Raw genomic sequence first — 27887 nt, 5'->3', positions numbered from 1 at the left:
TTACGATCAGCAGCAGATAAAAGTCTCCTTACATCTGAGAGCCGCTTTAAAACTGTTGTCCGCTATAGTGTCACGAGCTGGCAGTTGACCCTTAGCCAAACTTTAATACATGAGAAAACATCCACTCCTAATGCTCCCCCAGGCTCACTTCAAACCTACTCGTTTGAACTCTATGGCTGTTGGTCCCTGTCCTTGTGTTCTGCAGTGCTACCTAGTGCATTTTTACCTATACTGCCTTCTTTGAACTTTGTGCTACAACTTATCATGAACATAAACCAGTCTATTGCGATTCCTCCCTCATTTCTTATGCAACCTGGAGATCCACAAATTGAATGGGAAGATTGGATAGAGACATTTGCAGTGGTGCAACAATAGCTCCCGCAGTGCGGGGGGGCCCCCCAAGCTCTAGGCGACCCCCTACAGCCCTGTGCACGGGTGGATCAGAGAGCTCCTGACTGGGTCCCCCCATGTACTTTGCTGGGTGGTGTTGGGCTTTAGGTTTTGTTATGTCACTGGTGGTGAACCCAAAAGCTGGCGAACTAAGTGATGGTGAAGGACGATGGAGAACTATATTCTCGAACAGTTTAAATCAGTTTTTAAGAACAGGTTGGGAGAGGCAAAAGAATATCAACATGAAATTGTACTGAGGAAGGATGCCGTGCCAGTGAGACAGGGGTCAAGGAAGGTTCCTGTGGCAATAAGGGCAGAGTAAGAGTTATACTCAAGCAGATGATGCAGGACAAAGTAGTAGAGCCTGTTGAGGCCCCACAAAGGTAGTCTCCTGTGGTAATAACATTCAGATGGGTCATTAAGCTTTTGTGTTGACTTGCACAGTCTGAATCAGAATATTGTCATGGATTGTTTCCATCTGCCAAAAATAAATGAACTGATTTTATTGTGGTCTGGGGGACAGAATTGTTTCAAGCCAGACTTGAAAAGTGCCTATCATCAGGTGAAACTGCATCCAGATTCCAAGCATTTCACTGCTTTTATCAAGAGAGAGGGGATATTTAACAGGTTACCTTTTGGGCGGTTCCCATGCAGCACGTGTTTTTCAGAGACTAATATCAAATGTATTATGGAGTCAAAAATGTTGGGTTTTTTTCAAGACGACATATCAGTCTTTGAGGAAAGCAATAATACTTTGCGAGAGGTCTAAATTCTTATTTCCAAAGCTGGCTTGACTTTGCAAAAGAGAAAATTTAAGGTGCAAGAAGTCAAATATTTAGGGTATCCCATCAGGAGAGAAGGAGTCAACCCTAAGTTGAATATGGTCAGTGCTATAGTCAATGCGGAGGTGCCCGATGATAAAGATAAACTTTGATCATGCATGGGTTTGGTGGAATATTAACCAACATTTTTAAGAGATTTTGTTATTAAAACAGATACCTTGAGAGAGTTGTTGAGGAAGGGTAGGAAATTCACGTGGGGGGAAGCCCAACAGGCAGCTTTTTTGCAGATTAATGACAAAATTGTGAACGCTGGCCTTTTGGTTCCATTTTAGGTAGGGGTAAAGACGATTTTCACTGTGGATGCCAGTGCAATTAGTATAGGTGCAGTGCTGTCACAGGGACATGTGAGGACAGAAGGCAATGGGTTTTGCTTCCCATTCGCTGTCTAGAATTAAGGGAATTCTTCTGTCATCAAACGGGAAGCATTAGCTTCTGGTTAGACAAACTATTTTCGTACCTTCATTTGTGGCACTAGGTTGTATTGAAAACAGAGCACATACGTTTGCTGAAGGTTTTGGGGCCAATGGCAAAAAAACGGTTTGGGGCACCTGGAAAGTTTGACCATAAAATTACAGGATTAGGATTGTTGTGTCGAATATGGATCAGGCTGGAAGAACAAGGTCAAGGTTGCTTGTCAAGGTTGCGGAATAGGGCGGCGGATGATTGGGAGTTAGATGCTGAGTAAGTGGAGGGAGGTGTGGTGGGAGGTGTGGAGGATGCCATGGAAGGTTTGCAGGGACGGGAATCCATGGAAGATTGGACGTGCACTATGGAAGGAGATAGTGTTCTCAAAACAGTGGTTGATATGATCAAAGATAGAATAAGAAGAGAGTACATTTCCGGATGCAGTGAAACTATTTCACAAGATGGCCAATGAGTTTGTCTTTATTTGGGGAAAAGTTAATGATGAGAAGCAATAGGTTTGTGCTACCTAGTGCAGTCAGGGATAAAAGTATACGTTTAGCGCATGAAGGTCATTTGCGTCAGATGTTGACACTCAGACTCCAGGAATGATTTTTGTGGCTAATCATGGATAGTCAGGTGAAGAAATGGGTGGAAGAGTGAGAGGTGTGCAAAGCTTCAAAGAAGAGACAGACTAGGTTTGGACACATTGGTGAAGTAGTGTGGCTCACTGGTTAGAGGCGGCAGACCCGAGAGCAGAGGACGGCCCGGGACCAGGGTTCGATTCCCGACGCGGCAGGTTTCTGGACCAGGGTCAGCGGACTCGATAATTCTCTCGCCTCGGTGCCCACTCTGATCAGCGATCACACTCGGCAACTCTGGGCATTAGCTTGCCTCATCTTCACTAACGGCCCCACCAGACCGCCGGGGATGCCTGGTCTCACCCTGGAGATACCCATAAAGGGACCATCTCTCAGGGAAGCCAGGAAGGGTTTCGCAGCGGTCGAAGCGTGGAGATACTCCTCCGGGAGTCGATCCTAGCGCTATATAAACCTGCAATTAATTAATTAATTAATTGGAAAATGATCAACATGTGTCTAAAGCAACTTTTGTGTGGGAACAAATATACTTGGATTTCACAAGGCCATTTATTTTCTTGCCTGAACATGAGAGGTATGCGGTGGGCATGGTCATGAAGTGTGTTAGCACAAACGCTACAATTGCAGTGCTGGGAGAAATTTTCAGGAGAAAAGGCATTCCTTTGGTGTAGGTAACTGACAATGGCATGCAACTTACTTCCGGTGAAATGAGAGTTTGAGTAACAATGGTGTGAAGAATGTTTGTACTTCTTAGTGCAATCCACAATGGTCATGTGGAGAGGATCAACCTGTTGATTAAGGGAACCATGGAGCTGGCAAGTGGTGCAGGGTTGCTTGTGCAGAGTGTTCTAAAGGACATGTTGTGGACAACTGGTCTCGCCGTCACTTTTTCTAAGGTTTCGCCACCCGCTTGATTTATAGGTTTACGGTCCATGGACGAAAGACAGTCCGAGTGCCAGTCCAGGTCCGTCCTTTGCTGCTACAGCTTGAGCACAACGCTAATCAACTCCATCGTCGCCGGAATCAAAGGTAACCTAACATGCTATTTTTTTCCTATGTTTAATTTATTAGTATTCATTCTACAACTGATCAATGTCAGACGCACACACCTGTATTGAAACGGATAGTTTATATTTTTGATGTGGTAGTTGTGGGTATTGTGCTTGTGGGTGTACACCCAAAAGTGTGTGTAGGTTTATTTATTTAAAGAGTTTTATATAGCGCTGGCTAGACCTGAAGGTATGAGAGCGCTTTACATAAGGTTCCACACAGTTGCAAACATACATTAGTTACATGTTATATGTGCGCTCTGCTATAAGTACAATAGGGGCATTACACATTCCCTACACATACTTTTAAACTAAATACAACCTACATGTGTAGTACCACTTTATGAAAGGGGTACTTACCAGTCTACACTCCACCAGAAACTCACTCCATAAGAAATCTGCAGCTAGGACAACGGCATCACAACAGGGAAATCTAAATCGGCTCAGCGCAAACCCACCAGCCTGACGGCAACGGAGTACTTTTAACCAGCAATTGAGTCCACTGTGTCAACGGAGGTGCACTGTTTACATGACGGTAAACAGTCTGTCGAGGCGCACGGCGGTTAAGCCAGCCCATATCTAAATACGCATGCAGGATTCAGCCTGATGGAGCACTTGTAACCGCTACCACTGAGGGACAATGGGAGTCCTGCCAAGATCTACATCAGGCCCAAGTGGATTCCTTTAAGGATGCGGGAACAGGGTTCTAAAGTGTTGAGCAAGACCTCACAGGGTGATCAGAGCCAGTGCATGATCAATGTGAGCGATTGGGTTAAGGCTAAACCTTGGTGGTGTGGGTCGGGGTTTGTGCAAGTTCCAGGGTCCATACAGAATAAAGATGGTGGGGGGAAATTGGATTAAATTGGAGAAAGGACAGACATGGAATTGGAGGAGAGGTGCTTTGTACCAGAAGGGAGGGAAAGGTTTGGTGCATCCTGAAAAGGTGGTTGACAGGTGTTAAGGTTGGTTGTTGATGATGGAGGTTGATGATTTTCAAAATGAAGCAGGAGAAGTTGGGGTTTCATTACATGATAAGGGTAATGCAAGGGGGGTGTTGCTTGGCAAGATGGCAGAGTAGACGTCTCTACCGGCGTTCCTGCCGACAAATATCCAGCCTTACTCCTGCCAAATCCTATGACTGCTTCTATAATCCTGGAACCGCCGACTGCCAACCTAGCCCGGATCCTGATTGAGGGCCTACTGCACCAGAGTGGTCTGAAAGGAGCGCCCTGACGAAGCAGAGGCCGAGCACCACGCCAATGCTATTTTCCCAGCGCTGGCGCAGACCGAGCACAGACCATCCGATGCGCCTCTGAGGACGACTGCGCTGGGAGCAATGGTGTGGAATTCAGCCGGCCCCCGAAATGACTAGTGGTGCGCTGGGTGGGATTAGGAGGCAGCCCGACAGTACCTGTGGCATTGGTGAGATGGTGGGAAGACGCATCGCGCTCTGGGGGTGCAGCGTACTTGGAGACCGGGCAGGGACGCAGTCCAGACAGCTGTGGAGGGGATGCGGCATACCTGGGCCCTTTGGACTGGACTGCCTGGATAAGGGGAGCCAGAACTATTGGGCCAGAGCTGGCCTGCGGATATAGTGGCAGGAACCGTGAGGGTGCGTTGCTCTGTCAGGACAGAAGGTGGGTGACCCACACAGTTGAATCGGGCTGCTAGTGAAGTGGTGGCTGGAGCACATTACCCCTGCTGATAGCGTGCCCAAGAGAAGCGTTGCTTGGCAGGCGGCTTTTGAGGAGAGCCGTAAGTCATCCGGGGGCTGCACTGGGAGGATTTCTAGCAAAAAGCAAAAATTAACAACAAAAAAAAGAAGGAACACGGTGCTGAGTGCTGGAGGTGCAGAGCATAAGAGGTGAGCCAGGACTGCAGCATTTCCTCACCGGGGTGGACCCATACACAATGCTGCAAGAGGAATATAATGGCACTAAATGCCGAAGGGGGTGGCAGTGATTTGCTGTGATTCTACGAGATAGCGCTCAAGGCAACTGGTAGTTAAGTAGACTTAGCCTCTATATTTGAAGGTCCAGTGGTGAGGGAAAAGACCCTGGTGTGGACAGAATATAGCCTCTGGAGACTTGGTGGGAGCACCAAAGGTTTGACCTGGTGGCTGGGCCTCTGATAAGCTGGGGAGGAACTAGGACTGGAGGAGGTGGCTTGGAAGAGTTGAGTCCACTGGCGACGGTGTGTGAAAACGGCTGCGAGGTGGGAGAGAACGTCTGAGGCGCTTCAGGCCTCTCCGCCCGACGGTCTGCAGGAAGGACAGGGGAAGGAGTGTCTGGATGCTCCAACTGGTTCCCCGACAGGTTACTGCGGTGCCCCAGAGATAGTGACCCCCTCCCGAGGGGCAAAAGTATGGTGAAGGAAAAAGGAAATCTGATGGCCCAAGTCAACAAAGTACTTGACTATGCGCACTCTATGCCCCAGGGCAGAGAAGCCCAGAAAATAACCATGGCGGAAGGAGGAGAGGGGACAACACTGGCAGTGGAGACACCCCCCTCTCTTATAGATATAATGGCTGCAATCCCGACCTCTCGAGACGGAATGGTACACAAGATTGACACTGTAGCTACTGAGGTCAACCTGCTTTGGTGTGACACTTCATGCTTCCTGCGCAAGAAATAGGGTCACATGCTTCGTACCCAACCCGTGAAAGCGGAACAATCTTCCAATGAGGATCCCACTCATGAAGTGAGGACACAAAGTTCCTCTAGTGACCAGCTCAAGCACAGTGGATTACTGTCCTGGCAGTGCCCAATAGAGTGGTGCCCACAGAATCAGTCTAGTAGCCTAACTTTGTTCCAGTCCTTATGTGAAAGAAGTACCCACCCTGCTTGTTAATATAAAACGTGGCATTTGTGTTGTCTGTGCTGGAAACCAGCATTCTTGCACAGGCAGGTAACACTTTAAAGGAAGCATTCACTTATCTGTAGCAATAGCCTTGTGGCATTAAACTCTTCTGAATTCACATGCGATGGATTATTCTACCATTTAGTGGCCGAGACTAGAAATATTTGTAAAAGTTTATCTTTTGAGCATTGACCATAGGCAGAGTCAATGATATCAAACATAAGCTCGCAATGCACAGAGTGTCTACTCCATCTTTAGATCCTTTTTCTGATTTAAGTTTTAAAACTTCGATCAAAATAAATTTAACTTACTTACCCTGCTTTGAACACTATTATCTGGTGGCACAGCTCCAGTGGGTCGCCCGCTGGCTGGTGGACAGGGGAAGGGAGGATAGTGCTACGGCTGGCCCACCGTACACGCTGGGGTGGATTTCTGCCCTTTTCCATCCGCTAGCGGCATCGACACGCCCCACTCCTCCACTGTTGGTTGTAGCATTCAAATGCTTCTGCAGGGCACTGTACCTCACGAGAGGGGTGCGTCCGTATGCGCCTGTGGTGCCCCGGAGGCGGGGGGACGCTTAAGCACTCCATGCTAGAGGAGTGGCACAAGGCGGACGTCCAGACGCTGGGCGACCTGTACCAGAATGGAGTATTATTACCCTATGAGATGAGACGTTGATCGCGGACACTGGGCTTCCCCCAGGGGCTTCCTAATACATAGGTCCCTAACGGCACATATGGCGGCTAGGTGGGGCGATGTTGCGGAGGAGCCGGCGCAGCATTTGACGGTACAGTATCTGCACGTTATGGGCAGAGGTAGGCATTTAGTCAAATGGTTTGCTGCATCCCTACGGACGCATACGGAGCAGGACTTAGCCCCGCTACGGGGAAAATGGGAGAGAGACATGGGGCGAGCGTTGGCGGATGGAGTATGGGGAAAGATCCTAAAAAGCCCGGTCCGCATCCCCAGAAATATGAGGTTCCGCCAAATTAAAGTATACATAGTGCACAGGGCCCATCTAATTCCGGACTTAATAAATAAAAACTTTCACAGAGCGAACGCGTCCTGCCCCAGATGCGGAGAAGTGAACGCAGATCTCCTCCACATCCTGTGGCGTTGTCCGAGCCTCGGCACCTATTGGAAGGACATACATACGCTACTCGCACGGAGCACTGGCCGAGTCATGCCTTGCAATTGGCCCGAGTATCTCCTGCACCACTTTAAAAGGCCGCCTAAGGACAAAGCGTTGTCTAGATTCCTCGACCTGGGGATGGTGACGGCAGTACGACTCCTTACCAGAAGATGGAAGGCAAGGGACTCCTCCTGGGCTCGTGCGGAATGGACAGCCATCAGGAGGGAGGAAATCATGGGACTCCGTAAGGAGCCTATGGCGGAGAGATGGGAACACATGTTAAACACACTGCAGGAGACGCTACGGAGGAGGGGGCGGCGGGGCACTAGGCTGGCGCAACAGGCGAGAGGGGCGGGGACGCAGAGAGCGCCACACCAGACACATTCCCCTGTGCACTGCGCGACGCGGCGGCGAGGCAACATCTGGTGAGTAGCCATGCAAGTCCAATGGTGGGAATAGAGGGAGGGGGGGCGTGGGCTATAGGGGCTGAGAATTGGGGAAAACGATAATGTACTTTGGTGACAGTGTCGCAGTTAGTTGTTTTGTTCTTTTGCACATGCTTATTATTTAGGGTTGGGTTGGGCATGCAAAGCTTGTCCCCTCCCTTGTAGGGGGGTGAAGCGTGTTAACTCCTGTTTCCCTAATCAGAGGACACAACTGGCCGCTTGTATCCTGTCCAAGGACTACTCACGTGCTCTGCCAGTACGCCCTTGTTGACCGAACTGTTGATGTAATACCACCCATGAACAATCAAAGCGTCATTTTGATCGTACTGAAGTGCCTATTGTATTGTTGAATTTACAAATACCAATAAACAGATCTAACAAAAAAAAAACTTTTACTTACATTTTGCAGTTACTGCCCTCCATTCACCAGCAGATGGGAAGGTTGCATGTAAATGTAGTAAAGTTTCAAGCTGAAAAACTATTACTACAGGTAGGTCGCTAGTTTCTTTTGAAGCCTTGACCTATGCTATATTCATATGCTATGTATTCATTATAAAGAGCTTTCCCCCTCTTCAGTGTGAAGAGTGCGTACTGCTAAATATACAGGTCTTAACATGTACTGTTCCACTTGTGCCTCAATCTTTGCCTGAATATCCACAGAGTAATGCTTTGCGAAGAGGTGGTTAGACTACCACATCACCGCCAAGAAAATGTAATTTAGAAGTATGTTTAACACTTATGCTAGGAGTGTCATCTTCCGTCCCAGAGAATGAGTTTCAGGACTGAACTGAATGCCTCTTCTGCTACAGAATAGCGTAAAGATATCTTTCATCTGCTGACAAACTTTTGGTGAGCCCCAGAATCAAGAGAGCACATTGGCGAGGGAGGAGTTTCATAGAAGGAACAGCCAAGCTATGGAACATGCTACCTTTGAATTTAAAAAACAGTCCCAATTTAATCTTTTTCAGGAAACTATTGAAAACCTGGCTCTTTGGAAATCATTTATAGGTCATTACAAACCAGGACAGTTTGCTGTATAAGCAGCGGCAAGACGCCCAAGGGCATTCAAGCGTTATAGAAAAATAAAAATCAAATCAAACCGATCAATCAAATTAAATTTAAGTATTTATTAAACACGTTGCTACAGAAGCACTCGTGACCAGTTGATCTTTAGATGGTGGTGCATGTGACAGAATATAATGGGGAGGCTGTATGTCCTTTGTGGTTTAGACATACAACACGTTTGCTCTCCCGACAGCAAGTGCGTGTAGGGTTCTTTCTGTTGGTATTTTTTATAGTTTGAAAAAAGCAGGACATTAAGCAGACTAGTTTACATGGCAACTGATTGCACTTTTTGGGATGCATTTTGGATTAGTTCTCTTCACTATCTAATCGCTCAAATTTTGTAAGAAGGGTTTGTTTATGGTCACAGCTTATGGGTCACTAACTGTGCAACTATTTGCCTGCTATAAAACAAAATGCTGTCTTTGGTGTTTGGTCTTTTAATCATTCAATGGGAACTCGATATGCCCAGGGCACTTTGGATAAGTAATAGGTGTAAGGAGAGCAACAGTTCATCAGGCACTCCTTTACATAGAAGGAATCATAAAAAACATTTGCAATGAAATAGGTCTCGCAGTTACACGAGTTTAAGCTATTGGCATTGTAAATGGCAATGCCTTTTATTTAAGTTTTTAAAACGAAAACAAAAATAAAAGGCAGTTATTTGCAATGTCAATAGCTCAAACTCGCGTAAATGCGAGACCTATTGCATTGCAAATGCTTGTTAAGAAAGCTCTTCTCTTCTGCCCACATACTAAGATGGAGAGTTATACATTTAAAACTCTCAAAGAGAACTGTGAAATAAAAATAATTCATGTCTCATTTGCCCGACTCTTATACCCTAGGCTATTAATTACAGGAATGACAGTATTTTCCTGTGAAATACATTAAACAGTAATTGCTTATTTACTTCTGCTCCTTCCATTTACTGACTGCGAATCTTTTTTTTAAAAGTGTTTTTAAATTCACATGTGGATTTGTGTTCATTCATTATTGCTAATCTGCTTTTGTTCACATAGTACTATTTACGCACAGTACCCGAATCTCTATTTTGTCCACTGCCGTAAACATACATCTTACTCTCTTTAACTTGTTCGAAACTATAAACTGGTTTCGCAAATACATCTTTATTGTTCTTTGAATGAATGTTTACGTTAGAGTCACTACAAAAACTGTATTTTCGTGTTTTTTTTTGTCTAAAAGCCTTTTAATTCCCACTCAACTGGTCGTGTTTATTTGATTTGCTTCTTTTCCTGGATACCTCTGTGGCTGCTAAAAAATACTGGTTTCCTCTTCATGACCCTTGGACGTCTCAAGCTGCTTTTTAGGTCGAGGACCGAAAAGGCTGCGCTTGCACAGTCTCCGGTCGGAGATTTAATGATTTTTAGTACGGGGCCTGAACCCGCCTCTCTTCCATTGGCTGGCTCCCTAAACAGAGGCCAGCCATTGGATGAGAGGGGCATCTCTCAGTTCAAGCCCGTCTCTTTTGGATTCGGGGGCGTGTTTTTTTGCGTTCTTTCGACTGTGACGTCATCCGTCACTCAGAACGCCAAAAACACGCCCCCCGAATCCGAAATTTTCGGAGCTTTGTGGCCGCCATTTCAGGCCGACCGCCGCCGCACTACGTCACAAAATATGCTGCTTTTGTGCAGGCAGTACTTGTGCTGTCACCGTTTGCACGTGCTCTTTAAATTCGGACTCTCTTACTACTAGCACAATAAACTCGAGTCTTCTCCTAAAGCCGATAACATAAGCACCATTTGCTCGGAATAACGATAAAACTGTGTGTTTACAATAGCACGCGCTGTGTCTCTACATGCAGTTGCAGTTCATAAATCGCATTATGCAAAAACAGTGGCTTAGAGAGGCAGCGCATTTCGAGATAGTGCTCGGCTTCTTATCATCTGGTCAGTAAATAGTCATGTGGCATAGCAGAGATCTCTTTTACGTTTATTTCCTTACATTCGTTTTCAGCCACAGAAAGCTGAGCTAATCAGAACACAACATTCATAGCTGCTGCACAAGTTTGAATGCCAGCGCCGTCAGCTCCGCTTTTCAACATTTTCAGATCGTTATAAAGGGTGCCATTTAGTTGAGATATTTATGAGTGCCATTATGCGCCTGGAGCACTGCTGCCCACCGTAGGCGCTACATTTAAATGCGTGCAGCTCGTAAAGGGACACTAGTCCTGAAACCCTCTCCCGTACACAGCAGTACTGAGGTTGCAGCTGGTAGCCCTGCAATCCTGCCAGTGCGCAGTGGTTTCGATTCCGTGGGTGAAATAACTGGGAGCTTTCTGGAGCGCCCTGTGCGGGGAAGCCTCGGCCCTCCTCCGTGAGTGCGAGACCGCGTCTCTGATGACACTCTGATCGCTTCCCTCTCCGCATGCACCAGCCCTCATCACCTCCTCGCTGGCTGGGTAGGCACAGACGCTGGAATCGGCGAGCAGGGCGCGAGTGGCAGAGCTCCCAGGTCCGACCTCCTGCAGGAAAAGGTAGGTGTTCAGCTCTCTTCTTTTCATTTTAAAGCCGTTTTATTTCCAGACCGCGGATTGTGCACTTTTGCTGCTGCCGGAGCCGGTCTCAATGAGACTCCTGGACTCTGGCAGTCTCGGAGGTGCTGCGGGCACGAGGCAGCCCCCAGCGCATCGAGGTCTGCCAAAACAGTGTGGTGCTGAGTCAGCCATGAGAGCAGTTTGTAAGCAAGTGAGGTGTGGAGGAGACGTGCTACAGAAGCTAGATTGTGACCTTGCATCTCAGCTAATACTGGCGTCTCCACTACACAATAACGCGTGACCCTGGGCAAATAACTTCATCTCCCTATACCCCAGTCCCCCTTGATGCCCGGGCTCAGAGACAGGTTTCCCAGCTTTAATCATCGTGAAAAAAACACATAGTGGTACAGGTATCGTCAATAACTTATTTATTTTAAAGGCATGTTGATTTAATTGATGATCAGAGGAACGCATTTGCCCAGGGCGTTGTGAGCTTGTAGCTTCACACCTGCACTCACTTTAACGGCAGGTTGCACGGACGGACTCACCACTATGAAAATGCATCGGTTTCCATGTGTGGGCAATCAGTGTGATCGGCCGTTTCATGTACACAGTGTGTATAAACAGCGTGCGAGTGCACTCAGAGCTTCTAGGAGCTACAGCATGCCGAGCGAGTGGTAGTGTAAGCATGCAGCGTTAACACTGGCTCATGGCGTTCCAGGCCCCTAGGGCTGTGCCCTGGTCGTGCTATTTGGCAAGGGGAAGTGTCTGAATGTAAAGGAGGAGGTTTGCTCCTTCTGCGCTGATATATGTTGCATCAAGGAAATACGCGCACGGCCCAGGAACCTCTCAGTTATCACCACACCTGCCTACACACAGCAACGCCTGTCTGTTTCAGATGTGTGTGGGGATGCTGAGCGTCAGTGTGAGAGGCAAGAGCGTGCACAGCGGGATGCTGTCACAACCTCCACCAGAGAGACAAGTCGAACTATGACCATTTTGAAGCGGAGTGAAAGATGTGCTGCAGAGAGACAGTGAGAGGCAGCAGAGATTGATAAAAGGTGTGATGCATCAAGTCTTCTGCTTGGATGAGGAAAAAATACATTTCTGGTAAATGACCCATATCTGGTACACGATGTTAGTTTAGGTGAATAATGAAACTGCCGATAAGAGTGGTTCACCCAGCCCAAGTGTTTTTAGGTCGAGGACCGTAGGCTGGACTTGCGCAGTCTCGGTCAGAGATCTAATGATTTAGTACGGGGCTTGAACCCGCCCCTCTTCTCCATTGGCTGGCCTCGTACATGCTGGACAGCCATTGGAGGAGAGAGGCGTCACTCATCAAGCCTCGTCTTTTTCGGATTCGGGGGCGTGTTTTTTTGCCTTCTTTCTACCTGTGACGTCATCCGTCACTCATCAAAAAACACGCCCCCGAATCGGAAATATTTCGGAGCTTTGCAGCCGCCATTTTAGGCCGACCGCCGCCGGAAGAAGTCGTCTTCTGTTAGGACGTGTGTCCTGGTTACCGTCCTCAGGTGAGTGCTTGTTAGACGTGTGTCCTAGTTACTTTCTAACAAATTAAAAATAACACGTACGTCACCTGCCGCCATTTTAAAACAACTGTGGCTCACAGCTCCTAACTGTCCAATAGAAGCTGGGAAAGCAGAGAAAGTATAGAGTATGTGAATTTGCTAGGAAGATATTTCACTCCTGCTGTGCCAGTAGACACATGGGTGGAGACCCGAGTTCTCGTGGGATGCATTAGCAGTCTCCGGTGCTGTGTCCGTGGGCCAAGTTCGCCCTGTGTTGCTGGCGGGTGCTCTCCTTGTGCTGGTTTGCAATGGTAGTCTGGTTGGTATCGCAGAGGAGTCACGGAACTGAGCGCTTAGACAAAGTACATTGAAATGTCGCATGCAATGCGTCATGAGCGCGTCATGAGAATAAAAACAAACAGCGCGGACAGCATAGCGCCAAGTGAATAAAAATAGCAGGGATAAAGTAACATAAAAAAGAGCGCCCACAGCGCAAAAGAAATGAAAATAGCCCCTAAAAACAGCAGTGAGAACGAATCACATTTGGACAGGCTTCGGGTGTGTATTGTTTGTGCTCCTCACTGGAAAGTCTTTTATTTGCCTGCTATTGCACATCATAAAGATAAGAAATACCCTCACAATAGCCGAAAAGCAGGCAATCCAGTCCGGACAGACGAAAAGGAGACAGGGCGTCTACCAAAAAACCTTAGTTTCAATCGGAAGCCACAGTTTTACATAAACGATGACGCCAGCCAATGAAAATGAGGGGCGAGGCTTCAAGTCCCCTTCTGAAATCTCCAGCCCACAATAGCCCTCACAGAGCGAGCAAAACGCATGCGAGCTGCAAAGCTAGGCGAGACCTAAAAATGAACAACTCCAAACTGGTATGTATGAAGGATTTACTTTAGCACAACTATTTTAAAATAACTATTTCTTACATGCAGTTTGGATGATGAGATATTCAAGTTATTAATTCAATATCTCATTTAATAATAGTTATTATTTTTTATAATTCCTGGTACCTAAATGGTTCATTGATGAGCTACTGTTCTTATACACAGGTCGTTTAATGTGGACTCGCGTATTGGTACAAAGGGAGATTTCAAAACGTTGCGTTAGAAGTGGTACACAGATTCCTTATGACTAGTACAAGTGATCTTGGTAAGCAGATTTTCTTTACACCTTCTAGGAACCTTTAAATTCCTGGTAACGCAAAGAGCTGTCTTTTGTCCTGTCTTTTGGTAGAGGCCAGTATTGCTGACAAATGTCCCCCCTGAGTGATGTGTATTTAAAAAGGCTTTACGGATTGAATGAGATTATTCTCAATGGTTATGTCATCCACAGACCCAAATGTTTTTGTTCAGTGTAGGAAAACTAGACCTGCATGGGCCCTTTATACCCAATTACTGCTAAACGTCTTTTAGGAAGGTTTATTTGATGAATTCTGCGCCTTCTGGAGCCACTGGGCTCGGAATTGTTGGATGCACATGATAGGTCTTTCTTTTTACATAGTGACCAAGTCTGTGTACACTTCTGGCTTTTTTGTTTTTTATCATGCCCAGATTGTTGTGCCCACGTTTCCCGCTATCAATTCATCCTCAATAGTGAGATTTGCCCTTTATGATTACAAACAGTAAAACTGGTATGGGGAGCAGCGTATTCATGTGTCATACACTGATCTAGAGGCAGTGAATTCCCTTCTGAGAGTGCGTATCTGGATGTAAAGTCTTCGCACTTTATACTCTTGCTGAAAACTGGTTTAATCATAGAGTTCCACTTTTTTATATATCTTTTGTCTTTCCTTGGTTTAGTTGCTACACGTGAGTAGTACCCATTTCTCTGCTTAGTTTGTTTTTCCCATTTTGCTCTTCTGATAAATGCGTGACAACCGTTGTGGTGTTTTTTTCAATTACCCACCTATATATGTCTAGTACTAGTTTGTACAAGGTGTAGGACTTCCTCTCCTATTTGTTTGCCTAAAGCATTGCTGTTCGAGGTCTGTCTGTCACTGCATTTCATTCCCCTTTATCTGTGGCTGGAAAGTGTCCAGTGCTACAAACAAGATATTTTGCTCTAAAACGTTTGCATGCTTTACTGCTTTTTTAGTCGTGAATTAACAGTTTATTTTTGGCCATTTCAGTTAAGCCCGTGTGTGATATGTCATTCATTAGGGTCAGAGAAGCTCTGATGGTCTGTGTTGTTTATTCCCGTTCACCATTTTGACCCTTTGGTATCCTGCTCATAACATTTCCCATCACCCTGCAGCTGCTGTCTCATTATCCTCTCCTACCTCTGCCTTATACGGAGCCTTGCACATGGTATGACTGGTATACATAAAGAAATCAAGCCCAGCAACTTCACCACTGTGAGAGGCAACCCGGCTGCTGCAATGACAGAATTTCATTCTCTCTGTGGGATCTGGCACTGCGATTTTGAAATCGTTTCGACCAGAAAAAAAGTCTTATGTTGAGGTGATACTTGGAATAACTTTTTCGTATTAACTGTGAAGTCCAATTTATATAGTAGCTGAATGAGCATGTAGATATTCTTGCAGGGACTGGTAGAGGGGATAACAGCGGTAGCCAGAAAAAGGCCCTGAAAGCATAAAGCCTCACAGCCATAAATTGGGTTTCCATGTAATGTGTAGTACAATTCTAGGTCTTCTCAGTAATAAAGCACTTGTCTCCCATCCAAAAAGAAGCATTGGGTTCTATATTGGGCGTCTGGATACCCCAGTGGTGATAAGTGCACTTTACAAATACTGATGGATCGATTGATTGCTGGTGGGGTAGTGTTGATTACTAAGCTTGACTAACCGCACACCAAACTCCCTCAGAAGCCTGTGACTGCTCACCCTCGCTACCATTGAGACAAGTGTGGGGGCCTTTTCCCACTGGGATAGCAACAGTAAAAGGCCTCAACTGCTATGACTGTGGCCCAATGGCCCCCTCCTTGCCCCATGGTCTCCTGAATAGGATCTGACAGACACCATGCAGAAACTTTGCCAGCTTCCCTGGAAATCCATATGTTTAAGACCTTGCGATAGTCTGGGAGGGAAACCTGCAAAAATGCACTCCAGTGTGGCTGGCTGGCTTGAGTTATGGTTTTTGAACCATGAACTCCAATTTAATTGGCCTTTGTTTCCCACACGTGGCCTCAGTTGTAGAAAATAATTGCTACTCGAGCCAGTACTTGCAGAGAAACATTGCTTTTTTGTTGGATGGGGGAGGGGTCACAGGAGGACTCGGTGGTCACTGGCCAGTTCCCCATGGGGTTACTCCATTTGCTATTAATGTCCTGGGGTCACCAATGAAATGACATATCAACTGGATAACCAAGCTCCTCCCACTAGGCGAGGGCAGTGAAGGTGAACAGCCAGAGCTTACTCTGGGAGGTTGTAGGTGTAACAAAGCCCCAAAAAATAACACAATGTTCAGCCATTGCTGTAGTATCAAGCACAAAGCTACCAATAATATTTAATTGAAACAGCAGTTAATAAAATGCACAAAGAATGTCTACAGTGTTAACTTGCAAACAGTGGCCAATATTAACCTACGGGGCATTGTTCGGGTGCGCTCTGCAATCTCAAGGACAGTTTGCTTTAATGTTCAAAAGTACAACACAAAACTCATGACCCACGGGCCACCCATCCATAGCAATTTAAAACAAAGGGTGAACTTAACAGTCCTTAACATGACTGACAATTAAACATAGTTACTTCTTCCACCTGAATATTTTCATTAAGGAAGGCGTGGCCAATAATTTACATAATGAATTGGTCACATATTAAATACATAAATGAGTAGCATCCAGACGGCAAGAGTGTAGTAAAATAAAAAAAAAATCAACAGGAAAACAGTTGGAGAATGAGACGAGTTTATTCCCTCAAGTCTAAGCAGCCATCAGGATTCAACTGCTCAGGAAAACCAAGGTAACTTATCCAAATAAATTCAAAACAGAATGCTACGAGTGTGCACATAGTGAAAGCATCACAACAACATGTCCTTTTATCCCAAAGAACCCTCCTCCACCGAGACAGAGCATAAACAGTAAAAGGAGAAATACTGATGCGCTAAAGATTAAGGGATGAAATCGACGCGTTTTCTTCTGTACCCATGAGCTATATTCGAAACATGTGACTGACCAACTTTAACCATAATTGTACCGACCTTAAAAGGACATTCAGCCTTAGCTATTCTACTCCTATTCCACCACTCTTTCCCCTACTTCAAAACAGCTCTCTAGCTGAAGGCCTCCATCTTCACTGCTGATCCAAATTTGGGAAACCACTTAGGCACATCATAAGGAGGCTTAATACATAACCAATTACCATAAATTCAGACAAACAATACCTGCCTTAACACCATGCTTAACATCAAAAGCTGGTTTAGATTTAATCTGGTATGCTTCAATGTGCGGCCTAATCTTGTGTCCACTACTCTTTCACAATCCAGTCTCAGATTCAATTTCTTCACCTGCACAGGACACATGAAAAAAAAATCCAATCTGCCCCCTCAAAATTTCAAAAGGAATCTTAATAGTCACAACACTGGGAGCAGTATAGTAAGCCCAGAATACTGCAGACAACCTCCTGAATCTCTAACCTTTTCCTTATCGCCCACTGGACACCCTTCACCAAAGTTTGATTCATATGATGAAAGAAACTGTTGTCTTGAGGACGATACTGCGAAATCCTATGAAGAGTGATATTGGATTGCCTGAGAAACGCGGACATTTCTTTCGACACAAACTGAGCTTGTTTTATTTGAAACTCGTGTAACTTATCCAACTGCATTCCAAATATAATGCTATGAGCGAGCACCTAGCTATTGCATCGCATCTAAGAAGATCCCTCCTCCCCTTCAAACCCTTCCACACTCAAGAACCCTTGCCAGGTCCTGTGCATCTTTCATGCCTGCTGGGGTAACGGTCTCTCACCTCTCTCTTAGCTTTCTGAAGGAACATGGCGTCAGTGCACTGGAAGGATTCCTGCAGGGCTTTTCCTGGGTTCTTGGGAAAGTCCACATGGTGTGCTAGGTTCACATGAAGGTGAGTCGCTGTATAGTTAGCAGCATCTACACCGCCGTGGCCATCAAACACAGCAAAGTAAGCACGATCCTCCCCATCCTGAGGAATAATTGATCACAATTTTTGGACAAAAGCAAAATAGTGTTCTGAAACAGGTTATGTGCGCATATCCTTGATAATCTAAGAATATTCAGCACTCAACCACAGCAAAATAGAATTTTGTTTTCTCTCACAAAACAACCTTATACCATTATAAATGTGGTGAAAACATTTCAGCCTGGATGACTTATCACAGAGCAGATGTAAACTCTTTGAACTTTACTTCTAACTTAGCGAAGGACATTGGTTGCTGAAAAGAAACAGCATCAAAGACTATACACTTGTTTGGTTTAGGGAAATGTAGATTATCAAGGAGGACTAGCTAGGTTGTGAAAGGAGACTCAATGGGTACGTATGTGGGCAAACCATTAGGTTTGGCCATGAAGCCCTCACCCACCAACCTAGTTGGTGGCATGCTTCATCATCGGGCCCACCACAGTGACACCGAATGTGTCCCGGGTGTGCTTCGACTCCAGATTACCGAGGAGCTGGTATACTTGCTGAGTGTGCAGTGTTGGTGAGTGTGAATGGTGATAGTTAAAAGCTCTACAGTGGGTCCCAGTACCCGAGGGTAAATGGATAGATTTTAATCACTGGACCTCTGTTAGCATCTAAAAAGGCAAACGGACGCGCTGGAGTGAATTAGGACCTCCTTCGTCCTGTGTGGTCTACATGTTTCAGCCAGGCCTTTTCTTTACAACTAGCTTTCCTCAGGACCAATGAGTATGTGATGGTGCAAATAAATATTTTAATTTTTAAGTGGTTGTGATGTTGTTTAAAAGTGTCGCACTCGCTAAGGTGCGTTACGTGTTAGAGGGGGATTCCCTCTGCTTTACTGTACACATAACATAAATGACACAGACAGGGGTCTGCAGGGAGTATAAAAAAGTTGTGAGAGTCATCAATATCCGAGGTCTTTAGCACCAGAAACTAGGAAAAATTAATTCACAGTTGCACCTTTATGATATTAAACAAAGTCATCACAGCTCTACATTGCTCCTGAAAATGTCATCAGCATTAAACGCTACATCTTGTCTATGGACGTACAGGGGACTGCCTACTAAGTGCATTAAAGAGGCTGCTACAGTCTGCAAGGTTCCCACAGAGGCGAAAACTTCCCAATAGTTAAACCCAGCAAATTTAGAAACTATAAAATGCAAATCAATGCCCACTTCCAAAGACAAAATCTCTCTCTCCGCAAATCAAAAAGCCTCTCTAGCAGTGCCTCTCACCGCTGCTGCTCACCCATACAGTTCTGGTGGCCAATCGAAAAGAAACTCTGGCCCCAGAGGACCTTACTTTAATTCCGAAGAGCTGGTTGAACTCTGGGATGGCCACGTGTCTGTCCTCCATCTTCCTGCGGGTGTTTCGGATGGCATGGGCAGAGATCAGCATGTGCGGATGTGCTGACATCAGGATTGGACGTGTCTGTTCTCGCCACCGGTGGCACGCCTGGCGGAGTTCATTGAAGAAAAAGCGCTGCAAGGGTTCTGTGTCTAGCACTGTTGGAAAATAAAGACATAAGACAAGAGTCTGTAGCGCCTGTCAAATCATGCCCCATTCCCGACCAATGGCAGGTTTCATCACTGGACTGGGCAGCGCAGAGCATCTGGGCATCTTCAACAAGAGTCTGAAAACTGCCAGACATGAATAACACACGGACTCCATTTCCCCTGTCACTAGCAGGGGCGGATTGGCAAGGCGGGCATTCGGGAATGGGCCGAAGGGCCGGTGCCTCAGTGCCCTCTGTGGGCCGTTTTTTTTCTCCCCTGTCCCAGTCCACAGAGAGTGGATTAGGAAAAGGGAGAAAAAAAAAAGCGGCCCACAGAGTGCACAGAGACTGAGAAAATGAAAGCAGCCTCGCTGTGCGGCCAGACAGCGATTGTCAGCTGTGGGCTCTCCTTCACCCCTACCCTGCCAAGCAATCAAGCTGAGGCTGGGCAGGGGTGATTGTTTGCAATAATCGGCCTCCCTGGGGGCCAGGTGTTTCTCAGGCCTTTGAGCCATTTTCACCTCGGGCCCCCCTGGGGCCCATGCAGCCCAGAAACGGTGTTAGTCTTAAGACCTCGCCCACAGCCCTTCACATTCAGGGCATAGTGGGCGAGGAAGAATGGGTCTTGCTGTGGGGGCCAGGTGATGTTTGGAATTTTTTTGTTTTATTTATTTATTTATGCAATTTTATATATCGCGGACTTTACCCGAAGGTGTCAGAGCGCTTCACACTAGGAACAGCAATAATACATGAGGAGAAAATTATAAGTGGACAAATTACAAAAGCAAACGTTAAGTTACATGAATCAAAAGTGACAATAGTGAGCAAACAAAGTACAAGAGGAGCAAACGATACATTACAGGAGGAGAAAGAGATATGTGTGCAGGTTACAAAAGCGTACAAAATTCAAGTAGAGGTATAATACTGCAATTAATGGCAGACACTCCAGCACAAGAACAAACGTTACATAGGCAATGGTGGCACTTGTGCAAGTATCTAAAGCAAACAAAAGTGAGAGGTAGAAAACAGTGTGTTACAAGAGAAAAGTGAGGTGTGCAAGTTACAAAAGGGTACCATACACAGGTACAAGGGTAACACTACAGTAAATGATAAATACTCAAACTGCCAGAACACACTGGGAAGGCACTTCCCATGCACCACTTCACCTCAGCCTCCCCCCTGGCTACCTGGCTACCTTGGATGACCCAGAAAGCTGTGTTTTGTGTTCCCCTACCAGGACATCTTCCCAAGGCCTGGAGGGTTAATTAATTTACTAATTGCAGGGGCCTTACCTCTGTTCATGTGCTCCTGAGCTGAAGGTCTGGGGAGGGCTGAGTAGGTTAGTAATAGCAGGGGCTTTGCTGCTTTTCAGGTGCTCCTGTGCTGGAGGGCTGGAATAATGTTGTGACAAAAAGGGGCCTTGCTATTTTTTTTAGTTGCTCAGCATGTAGGCCATTGTCACCTTGGCCCTGTGTTGTGTGCAAGAACAGTATCCTCCCACTTTCATTCCTTGTCTGTGCAAATGGTGTTTCATGAAAGGGCACGCCCCTTGAATGTGGGCCACGCCCCTTAAATATGGGCCACGCCTCTTGAATGTGGGCCACTTTTTTCGTCAGTGCCCGGGTCGAAATGTGATCCCAATCCGACCCTGGTCACTAGGTGCTGGAACTAAATACTCCAAGTATTTTTCCACCAATTGGTCTTTCAGTGGGGGTACAACAGATGGCACCAGCTAACGTTCTCCCTCCCATCATAGACCGGTTTACACCACTGATTCACCAGAAGTGGGAATGATTTTATCAAACGTTGTGAGGAAGGTGCGGAAGTAATGAATTAAATGGAGCAGTGATCAAAAGGGATGCACCTTTATTAACAGTAGGGACTTGCTCACACACATTGCGATTTCATGTGCTGTAAGACTTTTGAAAGTGTGGGACGTATAGATGTATTTTGGGGATTCTTTTAAAGTGTCTCGTGCACTACACTGCCGTTTCTGGGCACTCCCTGGTTCTGAGCGGCTGGAACCTTTACTGTACCACTTGTGTCTTGAAAGCCTGTGTGAAAAGGTGTGCTCTTGCACCCTCGGGATCTCCGCATGATTTTGTATGCAGAGTAGGCTCCTGGGCATTTCAAAGCGAAGAGCCTTGCATAGAAAAACACACGCCTCGAAGCCTCGGTTCACAAACGCGTGAGGTTCCTACCTACAGAGGGTTATAGTAAAGGGTTTGAACTTGTACGCCCAGTGTTTGCTTTTCTTGTTTTTATATTACAATACAAATGCGGCCGATTTCTTTCGACAAATATGGGTGCGGTTCCCCTGAAGCCTCAAACTAACTCAAAACCTAGAGTCAGATCTCTTCTTTTCTGGGTTTTCTGTGTTTGGTTTAAGTGAACTGCAGAGAAAAGCAGAGGAAATCGATTGCGGCGCACAATTCTTTTAAACGCCAGCAGATGGCACCAAACACCACCTTCTAATATTCTAGGATTTATGCAGCGGGTTTCAGGTTTACCTTGAGTCTGCCTCCATCAACTACTGGCTTCTTCTGTTCCAGAAACTTCAATCATTGGTTTGAAACATTGTCAATCACATCTCGATCAGCCTTTCGGAGTAGTTTACTCTCAGTAGTTTTCTATTCTATTGTACCTTCACTGGAATCTGAAATTCGACATGTGGCCTGGTAGCATTGGGGAGACAGCGCTCAAAAGCAACTGAAGAATTTAAGGCACAGAAAAAGGTGGCTTATTTTTTGCAGAACATATTTTTGAGACACTTGGTAGCAGTGCTGGCTCTGTGGTGAATCTGCGCCGTGTGCCGACGGCTTGTAACAGAGAAGAACAAGGGGTTAGGTCAGTTTACTGTCAGCAAGGCTAGTCCACTTTAGAATATCAAACAAGTGCCAATACGGACTTACTTCATCATAATACTATTTTATGTTCGCGATCATGCAATTAGATTACTGTCATCACCAATTTATTTTCTTCATTATTTATGTAAAACTTTCTGCTTTTTTATGTCATAAACAATTGAACAACCTACAAAAATAACATCAAATCAAACTTTTTGTGGATGATCGCCCACATCACTTGCAACGCCAGAGAACCTCAAATTCTTGTCAGGTTTGAAACGCGTCGACGGTGTTCAGAACCAGGGAGTGCGTTGAAAAAGCCAGCATTGGCAAACAGGATCGAACATTGATTAACAAAGATCCCTGTTTTATGCCTCTGATTACACACGGAGCCTGCACCCTCCGGTTATGTCCCCAAAAGCAGAAGCTTCCATTGGTACTGAATATACACACAGGCCCCGTTTGGCCGCTGAATTTCAAAACTGGGACATTTATGTGCATTTATGTTTTGATGTCATATTCTCTTGCAATAATGTACTTTGTCGAAAATGCGATGTGTTACATGTGATGTGGGCTATAGTGAAAAAAAGGGTTTGATGTAAATTTTGGTGGTCGTTCCAATGTTTACATTTGTTTTTTTTTTTAAAAAGACACGAAAAGTTTTGAATAAATAATGATCAAAATAAATGGTGATACCAGTAATTTACTTGCGTGATCACGAACATAAAATGCTATTGTGATCAAGTAAGGTCAGTGTTGACACTTGTTTGCTGGACAGTGCTTATCACAAGCACTGGCAAAGCCAACAGTTTTCATCCATGGGTGAGCCATTGGCTGTCTGTCAGATGTGGGTGGTTAACAGGAGAGCTAGATAATTCCCCCCCCCCCCCAAGTGCTATGAAGCGCCCATCACTGGCTGTGTCGTAGTGCTTTTTTCCCCTTTGGTCTGTTGAGGTGGGGGTGGGTGGAGAAACAGATAGGGCAGCTGGGGGTTGAGGAAGAATTCGGAATGGACGGGTTGGGGGGGTCCGGGGGGGGGGGGGGGAAGAGAACCAACCGGTATAGGGCGGGTAGAGAAGAATGAACAGGAAGGGGCAGATGGGGGGGGGCGGAGGGGGAGAGAAACAGGGATTTACTCCATTATCAGCATTTAACAAGACCGCCCAGTTGCCCCCCAATGTCTTAGCAGATACAACGACCATTCTACTTGGCACCAAGATCTGTACTTAAATCCCACTCAAGAGGATAGGGTTCCTGCCAATAAACATTTCACAGACTATGGAATTGTGGCGCAGTTTTGGCCGGTAGGGTGGGATCTGTATTGTAACCAGGGGTGCGGGTGGAGCTGTAATAGAAGTAGAGGCAGAAGACAGAGCTGAGTGTTTCACCACACAAAGAATCTAGGTTGTGGACTGAAAGTGTTCGTTGCGGGCTCTGACAGTCGTGACCGAAAGTGTTTTCACAGAAGTGTTGACAAATTGCCGGAAAAGGTCAGGGTCGCACACACCGTCAAGGTAAACGCGAGATCAGATGATGATATAATTATAACTGAAGCAAACCCCGCTGTTCGCAGAGAATGGGCACAAAGGCTGTGCCCCATACTCCAAAATGGATCACATAACACCAGACCGGGAAAAAGGTGTCATTCAAGGGTCTGAATCTGGCCCAAGACATGTTTCTCTAGACAGCAAGCATCCACGTCATTAAGGCTGTGCCACAGCGGGCAGAGATGCCAACTTCAGAACTGAGGGCCCAAGTTCTAGTCTCTGCTCCTCCCCAACAGCATGTGATTCAGGGCAAATCACTTAATCGACCCTGCCTTAAAAAGTAAAAAAATGAATGTGAACTTGTTGAATGTATCTAGTGCTCATGTAAAGCGCCCCAATACCCTCTGCTTGGGTCAAGTTTGCACTACTGAAAACTGCAAACAAAGAAAAAGAAATAGTACCCTCAATCACAGTGGGAGCAGCGGACGGACACCAATTAAATCATATCAATCTGTACTTGGTCTATGCTCCACACAAAAACAAGGATTTGATGCAGGAAATGACACACACACGCTGCTGAATTAGAAGGCAGCAAGAGTGATAATAATGCCAACGAATGATATGTAATGGGCGGACTAAAAGTCCCTTTTTAGATACAACAGATCATCGCTAAGTGACAGCACATGCTCGCTGCCTGCTGGCTCGACTTAAAAATGGTGGCCATGCTAGACCGACTAGGTAATCTATTATTGTTTACCATTCCAAGATGGTTGTCTTGTTACTAATCAGTCGGTGAGAGGCCCAGCAGCACTGGGGTGCAGGCACTGGAAAAAATAGTTGTGGCAACAACAAAAAAAAGTTTTTTTTCTGTAGCATCCATTTTTCAAATGTTTTTATTTGCTTTTAATAAAACACATTTGACATTTGTATAGTGCGTGCACGCCTGATCCACACACCATATCATTTAGAATGTACACAATATCCAGTCAGTAACCCTACGCCACAATTCAGACTTGCTGAAGCCTAGGGGTGAATTGCAAAACGTGGGGCTTCAACGGAGACAGATTAAATCCCCATCACTGTTATATGCAACGGCAAGTAAATGTGCGAGAAAGGGCTCTGTTATCACTTGGACTGCATATCAGGCATGTTGTCGCAGGGTGCATAGTGGGAAGGGGCAATGGAGGAGCAATAGACTGGGAGGCAAGCAGCCTAGAACCCTTGCAGATAAAATAAAAAGTAATTAAATAAATAATTAAAAAAAGTTACATGGATTGGAGGGGACAGGAGGGCAGAGGTTGGGAAAAGTGAGCGACCCGCAGTTCACTTCCCCCTGGGCTCTCCATGTGCAACTGTAAAAGTGAAAGTAATAAGAAAGCATGGACTAGGGAGATGTGAGGGACCAATGTACAAGTGCCGTTACGGAGTGATGTGGGTGCAATGTACTAGTAGTGCTAGTAAATGGACGGGAGAGAGGGAGGAAATCAATGCACTCCTGTGGAGTTCTGAAACTGAATTTTTTAAATAAAAGTAGTCCCTTACACCAGCAGTGTAAGCATACAAAACAGCCAATCAAAAGAGGATAAACAAGTTATGCTCCAGGGGTGGGACAAACAAAAGAATAGGGGGAAAGCCATCCAGTAAATGAAAGGGGAACTGAGAAAGAGAAGAAGTCATGCAATCATGAGCAAGGAGTGGATCCATTGGTCACTCTGTACATAGTATTGTAGACGTCTACATCTCTAAAATGTTGTCATTTTCAGTCATTTAGGAGCTCAATTACTCCTCTGTGTAATTAAAAAACATATGAAAAGTAAAAAAAATACAAAATCTTTTTCTACCTTTCTCTGAGTGATATTACCCATTATTAGATGTTTTATAAAACACAGAATCTCACCTTAGAGCACTGATAAAATAGTATGTGATCACAAAACTCCAAAGACTAGATGTAAAACACTCACTCCCAAGGCACACTTCATATAATGTGTCACCATTAACCCTTTCGATGCTGATGACGAGCTCAGCTCGTCATCACCCACGGGTGTCGTGTGCTGATGATGAGCTGAGCTCGTCATGGTGCCACTAAAATGGCATTTTCCAGCACAGGGGGGGAAAACGCCCAGCAGCCATGTGGTTAAGTGTCTTTGCTGTGATAGGTCCTCACTTGCAATAACCTGATAAGTTCTAGTACTAAAGACTAGTGAGATTAAAATACATTGGTTCCCATAGTAATCTCTTCACTCCATAAATTGTGTTTTACTGCACAGTAGATCGAAATCAATATTTCGAAGCTCAGGTTTTTTTGTTTTTTTAAATGTAAACTCATGAAGGTCTCTTCAGTAAAAAAAAGCAAATTCTCACGAACATTAAGGTCATGAGAGGGCTGCGACAGGACTTTTCTGGTGACCTAGTAATCCTTCACACAGACTATGTTAATTATGCTCCCCAACTATTGTTTTAGGGCATATGCCCTGCATGAAGGGAAGGCAGCTGGGATGACCAGAGTCAGCTCGCTGACATGACACAAGGACTGATCTTCGAAGCATGCTAAGCCACTTATTTGTTTTGTGTAATCTAGCACCAGAGTTAGGGCACCCCACGTGCCATGGAGAGCATGTGGTCCTGATGGAACGGATTACATACCCGCACCCCAGCAATAATTGGGTGAACCTAGCTCCTACACCTGGAGGTGTACCTCAATCATACAGAGGGCATGTTGTGGACTGGGTGGGTTTGGGGTAATAAAACTTATCCAAACCAAGAAGAGGAGCGTAGAGGTACTGATAGAATCACCCTCCAAGCAGGACTTTACATAACCAAAAAGATTCTATCAAAAAAGTTAATGAAGTGATAGTTTTTATTTTACATTTTTTGCTATTAGAAGTGGTACTAGGCTCTCTCTTAAAGGTGAAAAGATGAGAGCACAATGTGCTTGTTAAAATACCCCTCACACACTAAAAAACCGTTAGTGTCATGCTTCATCATAGGGGTCTTCCCGCCCCTATAACGGGACGGGGCGTGCTACGACCAGACGAACTACGCGGGAGCACTTAAGTTGTGACAGAGGCTATGTGTGGGTGCATGGGTATCAGTGAGAGTGTAGGGACCTAACACTAGTGAGTGTGAAAAAAGTAGAAAAAGTTAAAAATTCCCTGGTATAGTAGAAAAAAATATACTTTATTGACTTCTCTAGCTGGGAACATTAAGAAGGGGTTGTGAGGTAGAGCAATAGCTAGCTACCTAGTCGACATGTTTCGTAAGCAGTCCCCTACTGCTTACTCATCAGGACCAAATAGTGATCCCTACTTATACATACTCAGTTCTATGAAGATATGCCTACTGTCCTACAAACAATTCAGCAAAAATCAGCTGAATGTTTGTGCTTCGGGGCATGAGTTGGCCCAGGTGAAGCAGAAACAATGCAGTAAAAAATGGACCCAATGTGGTCTCTGTAAAGAAAAAGAGAAAGAAAGAAACCAACATATATGCGTAAATTAGCATCACAATCCGAATGAGAATGCAAACAGATAGTTGTATAACACATTGGTGGAGAAACCGCCTTATATCTCTAAGAGCGATCATGTACCTGTATGTAATCAAACAGGTAAGAACATTACATCTATCGAGATCAGCTGTCTGTCGCCAAAGTTTCTCTCGTTAGAGACATATAGTGACCTCAGGATACGGGTACACTATCATCTCATCATACACACCAACAATCATGACTCCATGCATTTCCAACAAACCAGCAATCAACAGGGGGAAAGGGGAACCATCCTTCGCATTTTCCACATGAGAAGGGAAATGCTGAAAAACAATAAGCGTTTCACTCAACTCACAACCCTATCAAAGGGATCAATACATACTTTTGTCAGTAATTTTCAGAGCCCCATGAGCTTGCAGGCGAGGGGTATTCTGCGCGGTTTACTGTAAAAACAAAACCGCACTTGGTGTTATTTGCTAAATAATTACGAGTTTTTTAAGTCGTTTGTTTGTCCCCGTGACCCGTTTATTAAAGACTCGAGGTCAGAGTCTATTACTCACATATCCGGCAGATAACAGAATCCTTGTTCCTACCCCCGTAACCCTCGATTGAAAGTATAGACAGCGAGGAAATACTTCCGTTTTTGC

General features: G+C 45.5%; 1 protein-coding gene across 2 annotated transcripts in view; it reads right to left on the bottom strand.

Annotated features, from left to right (window-relative positions):
* The window catches only part of PPM1F (protein phosphatase, Mg2+/Mn2+ dependent 1F), a 177842-nt gene that overhangs the window by 96776 nt on the left and 53179 nt on the right, over nt 1-27887 (bottom strand). For both annotated transcript variants that reach the window (XM_086942726.1, XM_086942727.1), the window contains exons 4-5: nt 19231-19433; nt 17743-17931 (exon numbers count right to left, since the gene is read on the bottom strand). In XM_086942726.1, the coding sequence (XP_086798852.1) occupies nt 17743-17931; nt 19231-19433 (392 nt within the window). The remainder of the gene's footprint in view (nt 1-17742; nt 17932-19230; nt 19434-27887) is intronic.

The sequence above is a fragment of the Lissotriton vulgaris genome, chromosome 11 (assembly GCF_964263255.1).
Source record: "Lissotriton vulgaris chromosome 11, aLisVul1.2, whole genome shotgun sequence".
NCBI classification, from domain to species: Eukaryota; Metazoa; Chordata; class Amphibia; order Caudata; family Salamandridae; genus Lissotriton; species Lissotriton vulgaris.
Note: the sequence above shows the minus strand (reverse complement) of the source record. Positions and strands in the feature narration are given on the sequence as shown.